Here is a 17,743-nt window from a genome sequence, read left to right as displayed (position 1 = left end):
GGCCATGGGTATAATTAGAGGAGCAGGGCACAGAGTGGGAAAAGGAAAGGGGAAGCAGGACAGAACTTAACCCAGCTCAGGTCAGTAAGGAGAAGGAACCAATGAACACAAGAGAAACTGAGAGGGCAGGGCTACGCGCGGATGGCTCCATGACATGCCCCTGGCACCGCCCTGCAGAATTCTGCTTAACTAGGCACTGTCACAGGGACAAGTGAAAAAAAAAAAAAAACCACAGCATTTTCTTCACATACTAAATGAGACTGCCCAGTCTCTCCCTGCATCAGAAGCTCCCCTGTACCTGGAATCACCTATGACCCTAACATAGATCACAGTGCTGGCACAGGACAGCAGAAGATAAAAGGTAGGTATTCTGATGGAACAGAGGAAAGGACGACAAAAAGAAAAGGCAGAAAAAGTTGACCGAAAGAAGGAAGGGATTAGAAAAGAAAAAAAATGGGAGGAAAGAGTAGAAAGTGAAAAGGGAAAAGAAGGCAGTGAAAGAAGAGTTCTAGAAGGAAGGGAAATAAAGAGAGAAGCTAGAATAATATAAGAAATGAAAAAGCAGAGAAGGAGGAGGAAAATGTTAATTCTCTGATTTTATAATGACAAGGATTCAAGAATGGACCTTGGAAAGATCTGGATACCTGTCTCAGCGTAGGTACTCCCCAGGAGCTACAAACGTACACAGACCTGTGCATCCCAGGCACAGATACAATAGAATCAATAGGCCTATTCCCCTCACACTAGGTCTCTGACATAGGTGGAGGAAAAACCCAGAGCCTCTCACCCACTGGAGTGAGAAGAGACACATGAATGTCACTGGATGATGTTTTGGGACACACCCAGTCCAAACACTTCTGAGCCCTGAGGTTCCCCCTCAATTGGCTGGACTGCTTCTTGCAGAAAGCCCCAGGCCAGGCCACTGTGGTCCTGTCTATAAGAGCAGGGGGTCCTTAGGTTTAGTCTAGACTTATTTTTGATTCAAGGGTAAAAAAAGATTCTTGAATCTTCCCCAGGGCTCCCCACAGTGGGCTATGTCTCAGATACCAACTGGCCAGAGCTTATACTTACATTACCACCTCCAGGGACATGCTTAATATTGTCCTTGGAACCACACTTGGACTGAATATGGCTGTAGCTCACTTTTTTGGAGACTATCTGGACCTGGAGTGTTAGAGAACAGAAAAAAAAACAACACAAAGGGAGAGGGCTGGTTAGATCTGACACAAGGCAGGCTGTGAGTCCACATATGATCACAATGATCAACAGAGTTACTGTTAAACCTCTGCCCCCACCTTCGGCAAAACAGTGTGGAAAAGCACAGGAAAGGGATTAGAAAGAGCAAGAAAGAGAGTGAAAAGGTGAACAAACAACACGAGGACATAAGCAGTTGTTGCACAAGCACTTCGTGGTTGTTATAGAGCTGTGCTGTGGCTCCCAAGGCCCAGACAGCAGCAGGACCCTTATGCCCACACCCACCCATCCATCTTCTTGGCATGCCCCTTCCCCATGAGCTGGGCATACTGTCACTGCTTCTACTCTGTCAGAGTCCTGATCCTCTGGACTTGCTTACCCCTTGAATCTGAGCCCTGGAATTACTACAGCCAGACTCATCCTTGGAAGCAAAGAGTGCTCTGAGAAGCACTGGCAGCTGGCTACCAGGGCCTAGATCTGATACTAACAGAAGGAAAGACACTGCTCATATAAGAATGAAGATGGGTACACAAACTTGGACATTGGCGTTGGGGAAGCATAAACTTCAGCTTCAGCAGAAACTTAATCCATCTGTCTAAGGGCTTGAGAAAACACAGTGCAACAGGGGTTTAGGCTTAGACTTATTTTTGATTCGAGGGTAAAAACAGTTTCTTGAATCTTCCAGATGCTTAAATCCTATGCCCTGTGAGTTTCAAGTGCAAAGAGAACAGGCTCAATGGTGGCTGTTAAAGATGCACAATTCCACTGCGTTGTATATAAATGGTTCCCTGGAAATGAGCAACACAGGTGCTGGCTCTCAGGTTTGTAACAAAGAATTCTTCTTGGGCCTTCTTGAAAAGGAATAGTTGCTGGGCACGGTGGCATACACCTGTAATCCCAGCAGCTCGAGAGGCTGAGGCAGGAGATCTCCAGTTCAAAGCTAGCCTCAACAACTTAGCAAAGCCCTAAGCAACTCAGTGAGACCCTGTCTCTACATAAAATACAAAATAAGGCTGGGGATGTGGCTCAGTGGTCAAGTGCCCCTAAGTTCAATCTCCAGTACCCCAAAAAACAAAAACAAGGAATACTTGCCAGCTTCCTTCCTTTGCTTCAGAGCTGGAGGGTTTGTGCAAATGCTGCAGCACCCAGACTGCAGAGTTCCCCACAGAATACAGAAACCCACCATGAGAAACTCAAACCTGTATAGGTTGTCGCAGCATACCTTGTCATTTCTTGCTTTCTTCACAATTGTTTTTGTTTGTTTTGTGGTGCTGGGGATTGAACCCAGGGCTTTGCCCATGCCAGGCAAGGTGCTCTGCCACTGAGCTACAACCCCAGTCTTCCTTCTTCACAACTTTACCGATGAATAACTGGTTAGAAAACTACTTCCGAATGAGCTCTTGTCTGAGCCAGGGACCAGAAGCCATGGTACAACCTTCTTTACCTCCTCTCTACTACATATGCACTGTATGAGTTTTTTGGTCCCTAAGGGTTGAAGCCCAGGCATCCATTGGCCAGAGAGTTTCACCCACAGTAGGTAGAAAGGGCCTGCTTCCAGGGTGTGGAGACAGAGAAAGGAACCTCTACCCTCCAGGAGATGCTGTTATTCCTTAGACCTAAGTGGGTTTTTACTGGGGATGAGCATTGCAAATTTCAGTTAAGAGGTTACCTGAGGAATCAGGACAAATGAAACTATCTCCACATTCAGCAGTTTTATGAGAAAGACCTTCTAATTCAATTAGAGAATGGGCTGCAGAATTCTGGGTATTGGAAAATCACCAGTGCCCTGTCTTATGAGAAAGAACCTGGGTGTCCTGTATGTTTTTACACATAGTGGACAGGTTTCAGATCAAGGTCACGTGAAGGAAGTGACTGAAAGCATTTAAATCCATTCTATTCAGCTGAGCCGATAGTCCTCAAGGGGCTAATGGGCTCCCACTCTCTTAGCTTTCAGGAATAATAAAAAAAAATTTCTGATGGCCGAGTCATCAAGCAGAGGAAGGAACATGGGAAAGAAGTAGAAACTAGTCAAGGACAGGAAAAACGTATAATAGAAGAGAAAATGACTCATGCTGGAAGAAAAGTGTTACCATCTTTACTTCCCCAGAGGGAAGTCTAAACAGAACTCACTTTCCCAGCAGGCGGTTTCTGCACACTTGCAATGGGGCTGGATGCTTTAGTGACTGCGTTAGGTTCAGGCTTTCGAGTTGTAGCCACTGCCTCTGTTTTTTTCTCTATTTTGGCCTGGATGGAGATAAAGGGAGGGCAAATTTCAAACCAAGAGGATGAGAGTCCAAATGCCAAGAAAAGAAGGCAGCAGGGAACTCAAGTCCAGGCCCCCAGGTAGAAGCACCACCTTTGTTCCTAGAAAGAACATACACGTTTCCTGGGCTACACCAAGCCAGAGATTTCTGAGTGGAAAAGCTGCAGGCCAAAATCTCAGCCAGAGAAAGAGATCAAGATGCCATTTACAGAGAAAAAAGGCACAAAGGAAGGCTGAGAACACCAAATTAGTGATTTTCTTCTGAATGTGTGCGAGGTGTGTTTTTTCAAATCATGATGTCCTCCCATCTAATGTTCTGATACACCCCCTAAGTGAACTGCCATGGCCACAGGGAGCCACTACTGGTGACGGGAAGTGTCATATTCTTCAGATATAATTGAATAGAAAATAATTCAATCCACAGACCAAGTTATTCAAGATCTTCTGAACCTAAGAAGAGCAAAAAGATAGGGAAAAGCACAGCCTAGGAGCTAGGCGAGCACTCTACCACTGAGCCACAACCCCAGCCCTCCTTCCTCAATTTTTAAGCTTTGGATTGAAGGAACTTATGTATTGTACCCTGGATGATGATGGTATAGTTTAAGTGCCAGTAAGAATATAAGAGATGAGGTTACTATTCCAGGGACTTGAACAGTCTCAAATGGACTTCTGATACCAACTTTTCCACACATTGAGCATCCATGCTTGCTAACAGTTAACACACAGTTCTGGAATCCACACAACCAGAACATTCTTGAAATGAGTGCTTTTTCCTTAACTGTACTCCCAGCATAATCCTATTGTTTTGGAAAGCCAGAGGCTTGTAGATAACTCATCCTGGCCACAAGAGGTCACCTCAGTCCTCTTTCAGACAGACTCCACCCAAGTCAGGCTGCCTTCTGCCTAGTCTTACATTTATTGTGCAGGGTAAGACCAGGAAAACCTGGGTTTAGATCATCGTCTCTCATCCTCACAGTCTCTGAGGGATCCTCTGTTTCCTTTGTAAAACAGAAGAATCCTTTGCCTTCAAGCAAAAAACCTAAACCCCAACCATAAGAACTGGAAGCCCCTCTGACTGAGATGCAAAAAGAAAGCTCAGAGCTGGGTCCACCTTTCCCTGCTCCTGGGGTAAAGCCCACTACAGAGCCCAGGCTAAAATTCCCTGACACTGAATCCAATGTCCTAACAGTCCCACTTGTTTGGTGGCTGGATGTGGCAGTGGAGAAGCAAGGGCTAGCATGCCAAGAACCTTAAGCTCTCTGAACTTACCCGGCCACCTCCAGGCTGATGCTTGATGTTTTCTGTGGAGCCGACCTTGGAGCGGACATTCTTCAGATCAGGGATAGAGGCATTGGTGGCCAGGCGATTCAGCCTGGGGGCAGAGGAGCTGGGCTTGGCTAAGGTGGGCTTCTTGTCCATGGGAGTTGTAGAAGGCCGGGGAGGTGTGGGAGTGGACTTGACTCTAGTGGAAGCCACCCCTGTTGGAGGTGCTGTCCCAGTGGGAGTGGTGTTTTTCTTCACAGAACTGGTGGAGGTGGTCTTTGAACGATTCAAGTCAGCTGCAAGGTAGGAGTGAGAGGTAGCAAGGGTTCATGGGGAGAGCAAAGGGGAATCGTAAAGATACAGAGAGGTGGGGATCCGAGTGGGGGTGGGATGTTACCTGGTGCAGACTTTGCAGTCATCTTCTTCACTTCTGCAGGTTTCCCCTCAGTCTTAATGGCTGCACAAACATTAATAAAACATTTAACCAACTGACCTACTGAATGGCTCACCTGATGCTGAGGTTTATCACTTTCAACAATTACTAAATGAGTCAGGGACTGTGCTAGTCTCTGGAATAGAATAGTAAATTAGATAGTCATGTAAAGTCCTCAACCAACCCCGTGTAGTTCAGAAGGTAAGGCACTGTGTCTTATTCTTCTCAGAAGTCCTGACAATGTCTTCAATATGGTCTTACAAGAAGGTCATTAATATATATCTATAAAATTGAATTTCCCTTGCCTTTCTTTCTCTCTTCTGTGTGTTCCTCTGTGTGTTGTACTTGAGATTAAACTACAGGCCTCACACATGCTAAGCAAGCCTTGAGCTCCATCTCCAGCCTTTCTTTTAAAATTTCGAGACAGGTCCTCACTAAGTGGCCTAGGCTTGTTATTTTCCTGATGCAGCCTTCCAAGTTACTGGAATTACAGGCATTTGCCACTGCACTGGGTTCTTTTATTTTCTTTTTGTTCTTTTGTGGTGCTAAAAACCAAAGGGCCTAGTAAACACTAGGCAAGCACTCTATCACTGAGTTACACTCTCAGCCCTGAACTGCTTGTTTCTTCTCATCGTATAAGCTGATGGTAACTAAATACTGGGAGCTGTGGAATCACTAAGAAAGGAACAATAAATTCTACCTGGGAGTTCGTGACAGTACCCTCCACTCAAAATTTTTCTGAATACACGCAACTGCTAAGCTCACACAATGCTCAAGAACTGTTAAGAAACTAGGCCCATCACGCTGCCACTGAGCAGTGCACCCACTGAGGAATGGCATAAGCAGGTCCACACAGCCAGTGATGCCAGCTGTAGCTAGGGTGGGGGCAAGGCCCCTTCTCACTGGTTCTCCTGGGAAGGAGGAACAGGTAATACTCACTAGTGGGCCGTTTGGGCAGTGGCATGGGGGGACTTCTATTGCTTGGCGCAGCCGAGGCAGCTGCAGTAGCTTTCGGAGCAGCTGGGGTGCTCTTGGGTCCAGGTCTGAGGGCTGGGGCAGAGGTGGGCTTGGATGGTAAGGCCCGCTTCTCAGGAGTCTTTGCCTCTGCAACGGACTAGAAATAGAACAGCAGGAATAAGGGCTGCAGGTCAGCAAGAATCACAGAAGAAATACCACAAGAGGGTTCTATGTGAGCATGCACCAGAGAATGGGGGTGGAGGACACTATGGGTGTGACACCTACTGAAAGGAAAATATACATAGCTCTAAGAACAAAGTCCTCCAAACAAAGTAAGAAATTGGTCACGTAGGATGCTATGATCTGAAGTTAGGAAACAAGGTTAAACTACCTCATGGCAGTGTGAATGAGCAGCCCTCAAAGTTTATCACATCACGGCCTACAGAATCCACTATAAACAAGTACCTCACTAGACAAGATTAAATAAACACATAAGCAAAACAAAAACTAAAAGTGTTGTTTAGCTAAATTCAGCCACTCCTTTGGCTAACATACCCCAGAGAATGCTGAGAAGGTTAGGGCTGCTGCAGATGGAGAAACTATAACCAAACCAGGTCAGAAGCCTGAGATGCAGCACTAGTGTGGACCCTAACTCACACTATGTTCTCAGACAAATCAAGACAAGTCCCTCCTGAGCTTTATTTGCACATGTACATAAAAGAAATTACAAGAGCATCACTAAAGACCAGCTTTGAGAACATGTAATACCAGGGAATAGAGAATGCTAGATCTCTGAACAGAGACAATGGAAAGGGGCAGGCCCAGGCAACAGAGTGGGTGAGAAGCACTAGTGTCACAGCTGGGAATTGAGAGCAGAAGGAAAAGTTTCTTCAGGGTGAATGTAAAGCATCTGGGCCACTCAAGTTTCTCTTACATGGAGGCTGGGAACATCTCACTACTGAGGAATGGAAAGTATCAATTTAACCTGTTGGGATGAAGACTTTTTTTTAAAGTTCTTATTTTTTATTTTTATTATAGATGGACAGAATGCCTTTATTTATTTTTATGTGGTGCTGAGGATCAAACTCAGTGCCTCACGCATGCTCTGAGCTACAGCCCCAGCGCAGACATTATTTTGATAAGCAAATATACCATGTTACTCAAGAGAGGAAGCCAAACCACAGACACAGTGGGCCCAGCTTTTTTATAACAAGAGAAACAGCCACAGAGAGAGCAGGATGTTCATGGAGACAAGGAGGATAATGTTTAAGTGGCGAGTCGGCTAGGGAGGTGCACAGAAATTAAAGGCTGGCATCCAATCAAATCCAGCCTGAGTCTGCCAATGCAGGTTAATGGTGTGAAGATCCTGAAAAATGAAATCAGAGGAACTGGTTCTGCTACTAGCTCTGTAGAGTACATTTTGTAGGATTTTTTGCAGAGGAGTTCCCTCTGATTGCTATAAAATTAAAGACCCAAACCAGATGCTTTCTGGGGTCTTCTTCTAACTTTACAGATTATGACTAATATTTAATCATGATTGCTTTTACTATTGAAGTAGTAAAAGCAATCATGATTACATAAATGTACTAGTACAAGTTACTTGGGATAGAGATCTCTAAAGGAGAGCACACCTGTAATCCCAGCAAGCAGGGAGGCTGAGGCAGTAAGATCTTAAACTCAAGATCAGTCTCAGCAACTTAGGAAGACCCTATCTCAAAATAAAAAGGGGCTGAGGATGTTGCTCAGTGGTTAAGCGGACCTGGGTTCAATCTCTGGCAACAAAAAATGAAAAAAAAAAAAAAAAAAAAAAAAGGATTGGGATTTAGCATCTCCAGACTAAAACTCTCCCCAGGACCCTTCCCCCGCTGAAAAGGATATAGCATCCTCTAGACATCAATCTCTTAACATCGCCTTAACAAGTTCTAGGACCAGCCTGCACTTTGTAACTGCAGTTATTTTGCTGTTTCTCAATTTATATTTTCTCCTCTGCCAGAATCAGAGACCTATTTGTTTTCCTGACTAGAGTTTTCTTTGTCTTTGTTTGTTTCTACAAATCTTTCTGTCTAAATCAGAGTAGAAATTGTACACTTTAGTTTCCCTTGATCCTTATGTTAAAAAAAAAAAAAAAGCTATAATAAAACAGTGCTGTATAGACAGTTGTGGAGTTAGACCAAGGCTCATACACTGGCTTTACTACTTATCAGCACATACTTTAGGAAGGTGATTTAATGAAGGTTAAGTTAAGCATCCTCAACTATAAAATGAAAATATTAATACTGTGTTTTGTGGGTAATTAAGAGAAAGAACTTTATGATATGAAAAAACTAATAATAGTACATTCATTTATTATTATTATTATTATTATTGAGTGAAACTTCACTTGACAGCTTCCCTCCTCCTTCCAGCCTCTTCTTGCTCCCCAGAAGCCTCAGGGAGGATGTAGCACTATGGATACTGTCACCTTTCCTCTACTCTCATACTTACATAAATTGTTTCTAAGGATCCAGAAACATTTGCCCCCTGGGTAAATGAGGACCAGAGAAAAAGCTTGCAAAGCTTTTATTATTCCTAGTCTATGATAGGATTTCTTATTTCTTAAGGGTTTTAATCTAGACTACAATTCCTAAATTCTACCAGATTTGTTTTTTCCTTCCTTTCTTTACTTTTCTTTTTCCTTTCCTTCTTCCTCCCTTCCTTTTTCTATTTCTCTCTTCCTTGCAATCCTGGGGATGAAGCCCAGAGCCTTGTACATACTTAGCTAAGCATTTCACCAGTAAGCAATATCCCCATCCCTTAACCAGTTTTCTTTACAAGATTAAATTAACAAGATAACTTATTTGCCACTGTGTTTTTAAAGAGTACCATGAGGCTGACCTAAAAGATCTTTTCAAAAAAAGCAAGAGTTGAAGGAAGGCAGCCACAGCCTCCACCCATACTTTCTCCCTGGAACAATTCTGTAAAGCTACTGTGGCTCTAAATGTGACCGTTTCTGGGTTATAAAGAGGGTGGGTGACCTGGAAAACTGGAAAATATTAGAAGTAGCCAAGTGAGAAGTGTCCTAATGCCAAAAGCAAACTAAGTTGTCACATGATACTGGAACATGCTGAGATCAGCTGAGAGAGCCAGTATATTGCTGAAGTAATAGGCAAAATTCTCTTCTGCAGGATGATTAAAGAGAAAAGAAAATAATCAAATTTGGCAGGGGTATTACACCAAAAAAGTCTGATTAATATGTGGATAAGGGGAAACCAATTAACAAGTACATAAGTGTAAAGAATGAGGAGAAGTTAGTTGAGCAAAGGAGGAGGACCAATTGTAGATTACCTCCAACCGTAGATGGGATATTGCCTCCAACCAGGGCAAGGAAAGATAAAAAGAATAAAAGAAGGGTTTTAGAGTGTTATGGCTGCATCACAGGGTCCCTGGACTGTTTCTCAAAGTACCCTTCTTCTTTTTCCCTTGTCTTTTCCTAATTCCACCAGTCTGAGTCCATCATCCGGTGGCAACAAGAGCCTATGAGACATGGACATAGGCATAGTATTTGGGTCACTACTTACCTTTGGCTTCACGTCTTTTGCAGGTAAGATGGAAGGCCTGGCAGTGGCAGCAGCAGGGCGTTTGGGTGGGGCAGCTGGTACTAAGCCTGAAGAAAGGCTCATAGGTTTTTTATTCGACCCACCAGAGGTGGTGGGAGTTGCTGGCTGCTTAGGGAGAGAAGTGGGCTGTGTTTTGGCTTTCGATGTTGAAGTCTTTGCAGGTTGAGTGGTGGCCAAAGGCTTTAGGTTGATGGTTTTTAATTTTATTTAAAAAGGTTTTTTTAAAGACCAACATCAAACACACAGAAAAGAATAAAAACAAATTAAAAAAGTATAAATTGCACAATTCAAAGTAAAATTATAAGCAATGAGGATTGATGCAACTGAAAATTAGCATTCCTTTCTTCTGAGCTCAGTATATAGGAGAGGGACCACAGAACAGAAAACTGGGAATTCTCTCTTTGTTTTCTCTCTCTCTCTCTCTCTCTCATACTGGGAATTGAACCCAGGGGCACTTTACCACTGAGCTACATCCCTAGTTTTTTTTTTCCCATTCTGAGACAGGGTCTAGCTAAATTGCTGAAGCTGGCCTGGAAAATGCTATCCTTCTGCATCAGCCTCCTGAGTTGCTGGAATTACAGGTATGTGCCACCAAATTTTTTTTTTTTTTCCTGCAGTGATAGGGATCAAGCTCAGGATCTCACACATACTCAGCAAACATCCTACCACTGAGCTACAACTACAGTCCCTCTTTTTCTTTTCTTTTCAGTCCTGGGATGAAATCCAGCATCTTGTACATTCTAAGTACGAATTCTCCCACTGAACTACACCCTCCAGTCCTATGGGAGTTATTTCTTAATGACAGGGCTACAGTCTAGCAGTTTGGCATCTGAAAATTTAAATTCAGTAATAGCTTTACATTATTAACCATCTTTGAGGGCTACAATAATTCTATAAAGAAAATCATCAGCAAGTGTTTAAGGCATTATTATCTGTATTTTTTTTTCCTGAGATGGGGTCTTGCTATCTTGCCCTGGTTGGCTTCTAACTCATTAATTTGTCTCAGCCTCCTGAGTAGCTGAGAGTACAGGTATACTCTGGTCTGCCTTTTATTGCCTGTATCTTGATGGGGCAACAACACTACATCCCAAAGTGTAGCCTTGAACTTTGCACTAAGTACAAGTAAGGGTCTAAAGCTATGATCTACCTTTTAAAATCTGCATTCCCTTTTCATGAACACAGATTTCAGAATACTTCTGCAATTATTCTTTTTGTTATTCTTAAGGGAAGCAGCAACAACCTCTATAGTACATTTTTATAGCTATATAAGGTAAAATGGTGAAAGGCAGAAAATTTGAATCTTAGGCTACTATGGTAAAATGGGAATATAAGATATTTTCTAAGCACTGGATCAAAATTGAGGATGGCCTCATAATAAGCTCAGAAAAAAGAAACTACATTCATGATTCAAGCAATAATAGCAGAAGGTACTATCCTAAAGAATAAAAGATAATCACCATTCTGGCACTTACCTTTGTTTTCTTCTCTGGGCTTGGTGGGAGCTCCTTGTTTGGTGGGGTAGTGATGTCATTTCCGGTCACATTCACAGCAGCCTTTCCTTCTTCTGGCCTGGCTATTCCTAAGTTGTGGAAGTAAATGGGAATTATTCTAGGCAAATGTTTTTAACATCCATTTTGAAAATTCAAGGCTTAGCAGAGCAAACCACTAACTAGCAGTTCATTCTGAAAAAAATTCACAGGGCTTTGCTGCTATAATGTGGACAAGATTCCTAAGTTCTCGATGCGGTAGAGGCTAATTTTAGATTCCAAAGATTCAGGGAAGTTGTCCTTCTGGAGAAAGCAATCTAAGTGGGACTTGTACAAATGACCAGTGGAAAGAAATGGTCCTTAAAGCTTTTCTTTTCCCTGAAGACCAGCAAAAGGTTGTCACCTAACCATTTGCTCTAAGAACACACAAGGGAAAAAAAACCTCTTCCACCAATCTATCTTTTAGAATAAAAGTTGCTAAGAGATGGGGTGAGAGCCAAGAGATCATCTAATATCCTCCCCTTACTTCCTTTCCCTGTAAAGAATCACTTTATGGAAGATGAGAGATAAGTTCTTGCTCTAGTTCTTGCAGTGACCTAGATTTCCAACAAGGCGAGGAGATCCATGCAACCAAACTCAGGACCAGAAATAAAATCTAGTGTGCCTAAGGCAGAGTAGAGGGGTTACTTCAGAGTTCAACAGGGCTATGCCTCAAAGCACAAAAATACCTGAAATTTATAACCCTGGTGTGAGAGAAGGGTCTTTGTAAATGGCAGAAAATCTAGAATGACTATAGGGGAAAAAAAGACAATAAAAGACAAATGTTTAACAGAAATAAAATTTGTAAATCTTATATCAAAGACAAATAGCTTTTTATATAAATAACTACTCCTAATGAATAACTCTTTTACAAAGGCCAAAAGCCATGAGAAAAAAAATGATCAAAAGAATATGAACACAAGCCAGTTGCAGTGGTGCATGCCTATAATCCCAGCAACTCAAGAGGCTGAGACAGGAGGACTGCAAGGTCGAGGCCAGCCTCACCAACTCTGTGAGGCCCCTAAGCAATCTGGCAAGACCCTGTTCAAAATAAAAAAATAAAAATGGCTAAGGACGTGACACTGTGGTTAGGCACCCACAGGTTCAATCTTAATACCAACACACATACACACTATAGTTAATCTTTTGAAATATGAAAAGTTTCTCTTAGTTGTGGTAAGAAAAAATTGAAAGCCAATGAAATGCCATTTTAACCTAATAGTGTAAAAATAAAAATCCTAAAATTCTATAATTATTGGGGGACAAGAAGAGGAAACTCAACAGAAGGTATAACATGAAGCTATTTGTTTAGAAAGGGATGGGGAAAATTTAGTATTATAAATACATTTGTATGTGTATTTTATTTGGAGAGGTACCGGGCACTGAATTCAAGGGCACTCAACCAATGAGCCATATCCCAGCCCTATTTTGTATTTTACTGTGAGACAGGGGCTCACTGAGCTGCTTAGGGCCTTGCTTTTGCTGAGGCTGGCTTTGAATTCATGATCCTTCTGCCTCAGTCTCCTGAGCTGCTAGGATTACAGATGTGTTATGCACGGATTGTATGTGTATTTTAAAAGGATCTTCAGAAGGGCCATTAGAAAACAAAATAGCAACCACCTAAAGGGTTTACGGATGGGGTCTGGGTAGGACAGGACACGAAACTGGGGAAGTTTGGAGTATTAAAGCTTTTGTGATTCTTAAAACTTTTCCGATTCTCAGGAAGTTGTAAAGATAGGGAAGTCCTGTGTACTCTTTGGAAGCTTTTAAACTATAAATATGATTCCTTTAATGGTTACCCAGGTTATCTATTTCATCTTGGTTGCATTTGAGTAATTTATGGTTTTCAAATAAATGGTTTATTTCTTTTGGGATGCTGAAATTAATTATTAGTTTAATAGCTGAAGTGATACCCAATTTTACTTCTATATTTGTGATTTCTGCTTTCTCTCTTTTTAATGTCAGTTCTGTCAAAGATTTGTCATTTTCACTGATATCATAAAAAGAATAAGTTTTTGGTTTAACTGATTTTCTCTAATCCCCAGCCCTTTTAATTTTGAGACAGGGTCTTCCTAAATTGCCAGGGCTGGCCCTGAACTTAGAATCCTCTTATCTCTGTCTCGAGAATTACTGGGATTATAGGCACATGCCACTGCACCAGGCTTTTTCTAGGGCGCTTAACCACTGAGCCACATCCTTGGCCATTTTTATTTTTGTGACAGGGTCTCACTAGATTGCTTACAGCCTCACCAAATTGCCGGAGGCTGGCTTTGAACCTGTGATCCTCCTTCCCTTCCCAAGCTGCAGGATTATAGGCATGCATCTGTAATTTTTACTTTCAGCCTATCTATGTTCTTACGTTTGGCATGAATTTTTTTGAGATAGCATACTCTTATAATCTGTCTTTTCATTGTAATGTCCAGACCATCTGCACTTCAATTATTAATATTTTAGGGCTTATTTAAATCTGACACTTTATTATTTAACCGTTCCTTTTGTTTCTCATTCTTCTTCTCTTTCCTAGCATTCCAGTGGGCTACTTGAACAATTTTTAGAATTTTGTTTTTAATGTTTTAAATATATTACTTTATATTTCTGTTGTTCTAGATATTACATACAATACACATATAGTCTACTGTGTCAATGTTTTTTTACTTTGTACAACTGAAACCTAACATTATTTATAATCCTTTACCTTTTAAAAATAAAATCTTAGTGGGACTGGGGTTGTGGCTCAGTGGTAGAGTGCTGGCCTAGCACACATGAGGCACTGGGTTCGATCCTCAGCACCATACAAAAATAAAATAAAGGTATTGTGTCCATCTACAACTAAAAAATAAACATTTGAAAAAATAAATAAAATCTTAGTATTTCTTCTTCATATACTGAGTATTACATCAGAAGATCTTATAATTTTTGCTTCAAATATCTAATATAGATTTAATATTTATTTTTTTAGTTTTCGGCAGACATATCTTTGTTTGTATGTGGTGTTGAGGATCGAACCTGGGCCGCACGCATGCCAGGCAGCGCACTACCGCTTGAGCCACATCCCCAGCCCCTCTAATATAGATTTTAAAACTCATCAGGGGAATAGTTTATTAAATTTACCCCTAGTTATACTCATCCCGTTGTTGTTCTTTCATTTCCAAAGTTCTAAGCCTCTGTGTTGTCCTATTTTTTCTTTTTGAAGAGCTTCCTTTTGCCATTATCTAAGGATATCTCTACTAGCAACAAATACCCTTAGTGTTCCTTTATCTAAGAATGGCTTTATTTCTCTTTCAGTCCCAGACAGTTTTACCAAATATGGAATTTGCAGTTGACAATTCTTTTAGCACTTGAAAAACACTGTGTCACTTCCTTTGCCCTCCATAGTTTCTGGTTTAAAAAAAAAAATGCGGGGCTGGAGATGTGGCTCAAGCGGTAGTGCGCTCGCCTGGCATGCGTGTGGCCCGGGTTCGATCCTCAGCACCACATACCAACAAAGATGTTGTGACTGCCGAGAACTAAAAAATAAATATTAAAAAAAAAATTCTTTCTCTCTCTCCTCACTCTCTCTTTAAAAAAAAAAAATGCTGTCATTTAAATTGATATTCCCCTACAGGTACCACATCATTTCTCCCCAGTTGTTTTTAAAATTGTTCTCTTTGTCTTTAGTTTATAAAAGTTGTTATTTTTGTTGCTATTATTTTTACAGTCCTGAGGATTCAATATGATACGCTTTACCACTGAGTTACATCCTCAGCCTTTTTTAGAGTCTAAATTGCTGAGGCTAACCTCAAACTTGTGATCCTCTTGCCTCAGTCTCCCAAATCACTGGAACTATAGGAATGGGCCACTATACCTGGCTTTTTTTAAAAAAATTTTTAATTTTGTTATTTTAGCAGGCAATCATCCTGTTTATTTTTAATATTTAGGCTATGGTTATAGTTCTAGTGGAAATTTTGTTTTCAGAGTCCCTGCAATACAGTTCTGACTGACTGTGTTCTGGCTCTGCTGAGGCTCTTAATCCCTGCTGGGGATTAATCCCTGAAAGGGCTGAAAGCAATTCCTTGGGCCACCGAGTATCACTAAGTGGGGGCTGAGTGATAATGTAGTCATAAAATGAAGATAACTTCTCCTGGTCTGTTCTCTGGCTGCTTGGGTGGGAAGTTTGATCTCACAGGGCTGCTGAGGGTGGGAAGTACCTATTCAGGGCTAAAGTTTTCTGCTGCTAGAGGAAAGGAGATAGAGGAAACCTATCAAGGTATCCTTCTGCCAATAGACAGAGGGCTGCTAGATACCAGGCTTATGGGTACTGATGGTGCTGTCACCTGGTGAAGGCAAGGGATGGGCCTCCCTGTAACTCCTGCCAGTGTGGGTGGGTCAGGTCTACAGCTCCTGCTGACTGTGAAGTACACAATTAGTAGGTCCTCATATGCTCCCTGACAAAGCATCTACAGCCAACTGAGCCTAAGCTAGGTGTGGGTAGGGACATGGGGTTCACCAGCAGATCTTTGCTGGGCCCTTTCCTAGTATTTTTGCAAGACAAAGCAGGCTTTTCTTTCTTTTTCCTTCTGCCTCCTTCCCTTCCTTCCGTTAATTTTATTCTTGTCTGTTTGTTGGTAATTCCAGATTTCAGGCCTTTCCAGTGCCCAGAGACATATAGAAGATTAAAAAAGAAATCTCCACCTGAGGCTAAGGCAGGAGGATCTGATTTGAGGCAGCCTTGGCAACTCAGCAAGACTCCGTCTTAAAAAATAAAAAGGGCTGGGTATATCTCAGTGGTAGAGCACCTCTGTGTTCAATCCCCAGTGTAGTACTGTTAATTAAATCCTGAGATACCTACGCAGTCTGCCTTCTTTCCACCTTTCAGATTCCTTCATGGAATTCAGTTAAATTATCCCCAGAGTATTTGGTTGTATTTACTGGGAGGAGTAGGAAAAAGTGAGTTGACACCATCTTGTATTGGTAGGAGGTTTTTTAATGTGGAGCTTTTTGTACTTTTTGATGTCTGAACCATATGTAGTTTTAGTCAAAACTTGAATTTAAGTTTTTAAAAATATAAAGGGGAAGACAGAAGAAGAAAAAAAAAACTTCACAAAACCCTGAGTATGGTAGTAAATGCCTGTAATCCCAGCAACTCAGGAGGCTGAAGCAGAATGGGGAGTTCAAGAATACCCTGGGCAATATAACAAGACCACATGTCCCCAAAAAAGCCAGGCATTAGAAGTGCATGCCTGTAATCCCAATGATTTGGAAGGCTGAGGCAGGATGGTAAAGTTCAAGGTCAGCCTCAGCAATTTAAGGAGACTCTGTCTCAAAGAAGAAAAAGGGCTAGATGTGGCTCAGTAGTTAAGCACCCCTGGGGTTCAATCCCTGGTATCAAAAAGGAAAAAAAGGAAAAAACAAAAAGGCAAACCCAACCATTGTGCAAGTTTGATAATGCTTGTGTTCTATAGTCTGCTGAAGGAAGAACTTCTTAAATGTCCAACTTGCTGTTGGCTCCAGATCACCATAAATATTTTACAGGAGGCATGGGATTTTTCAGTAAACAACATGAATACTTCATGAAGTCTGATTGCCTATGATATAGAAACGCAGCTGTACAAATATATGTCCTTATATGTAAAGAGAAGCCTCCCTCATGGAGACCATTCTACCTTATTTCAGGGATACATATACCAAGCAATGGTTAAAGCACTTGCTAAACTCTGTCACCAGAGTTGCACAAATGAATGTCTAGAACAGAACTCATTAACAGGACTGTTCTCTTCTGTTATCTTTCTAAAGCTTGTACTACTTACTGCCTGCTAGAAAAACCAGGATCAAAATCACAGCAATAATTCTGACTCATATATCTTCTTTTCTCTCATACCAACATCCAGTTTCCAATTCCAGTTATTTTTTACCTCTTCCATTTCTCTCATATACTGGGAATAGGTGAATCTTCCCAAAGGTGACCTTGGGTTACTACTTTATTTTGCTGTCATAGGCAGTTACCACAGTCTTTAGAACAGAGTAGTAAAATTTAAACTTCTCAGTGGGGCATCTGAAACTTGGCAAGACTGAATACCATATAACTTTCTAGACTTTTCTCCCATTATTTCTTCCTAGAGCTGTACAGATTGCTTTGGAATGCTTGCTCAGCCCATATTCTCTTCTGTAGAGAAGCCTCCAGGTCAATGGCATAGGTGGATTTAATTGGCTAAGACTGGTTAAAAAGACTTTTTAAACCAGTCTTAGCCAATTAAAACCACCTATGCCAAGTTCACCAGGCCAAGCTGGGCCAATAGATGTTATTTCCCTGCTCACTCTCTAATATGAACCAAGACATGAAAACTACAATCAAGCAATCTTGGGTTTCTGATACAGAGCAGTACAAGCTGGCCACGGAGCCCAAACAATGGCAGCCCAATATTGTCCTGTCCCCGGCAGACCGGCGGCATCAAGGCATCAAAGAAAGCAAAAGGTAGGAAATGAAGAAAACAGTTTCCAGAGGGGAAAAGATTGGAGCACAAGTGCAGAGAGA

General features: G+C 41.8%; 1 protein-coding gene and 1 long non-coding RNA gene across 28 annotated transcripts in view; one reads left to right on the top strand and one right to left on the bottom strand.

Annotated features, from left to right (window-relative positions):
• Positions 1 to 17,743, bottom strand: part of Map4 (microtubule associated protein 4) — a 170,648-nt gene that overhangs the window by 11,518 nt on the left and 141,387 nt on the right. For 11 of the 27 annotated variants that reach the window (XM_078037938.1, XM_078037940.1, XM_078037939.1 and 8 more), the window contains 7 exons: positions 11,179 to 11,285; positions 9,668 to 9,886; positions 6,093 to 6,267; positions 5,118 to 5,177; positions 4,727 to 5,016; positions 3,325 to 3,438; positions 1,072 to 1,164 (listed from right to left, as the gene is read on the bottom strand). In XM_078037938.1, the coding sequence (XP_077894064.1) occupies positions 1,072 to 1,164; positions 3,325 to 3,438; positions 4,727 to 5,016; positions 5,118 to 5,177; positions 6,093 to 6,267; positions 9,668 to 9,886; positions 11,179 to 11,285 (1,058 nt within the window). Of the gene's footprint in view, positions 1 to 1,071; positions 1,165 to 3,324; positions 3,439 to 4,726; positions 5,017 to 5,117; positions 5,178 to 6,092; positions 6,268 to 9,667; positions 9,887 to 11,178; positions 11,286 to 17,743 lie in introns of those variants that run through there. The other 16 variants (XM_078037949.1, XM_021731470.3, XM_040290208.2 and 13 more) reach the window with 7 other exon arrangements.
• Positions 9,884 to 17,743, top strand: part of LOC120891480 (uncharacterized) — a 54,392-nt gene continuing 46,532 nt past the window's right edge. The window contains exon 1 of the long non-coding RNA XR_013434271.1: positions 9,884 to 10,287. This is a non-coding gene — a long non-coding RNA (uncharacterized LOC120891480). The remainder of the gene's footprint in view (positions 10,288 to 17,743) is intronic.

The sequence above is a fragment of the Ictidomys tridecemlineatus genome, chromosome 2 (genome assembly GCF_052094955.1).
Source record: "Ictidomys tridecemlineatus isolate mIctTri1 chromosome 2, mIctTri1.hap1, whole genome shotgun sequence".
Taxonomy (NCBI): Eukaryota; Metazoa; Chordata; class Mammalia; order Rodentia; family Sciuridae; genus Ictidomys; species Ictidomys tridecemlineatus.
The sequence above is the reverse complement of the archived record's forward strand: the minus strand, read 5'-3'. Positions and strand labels throughout refer to the sequence as shown.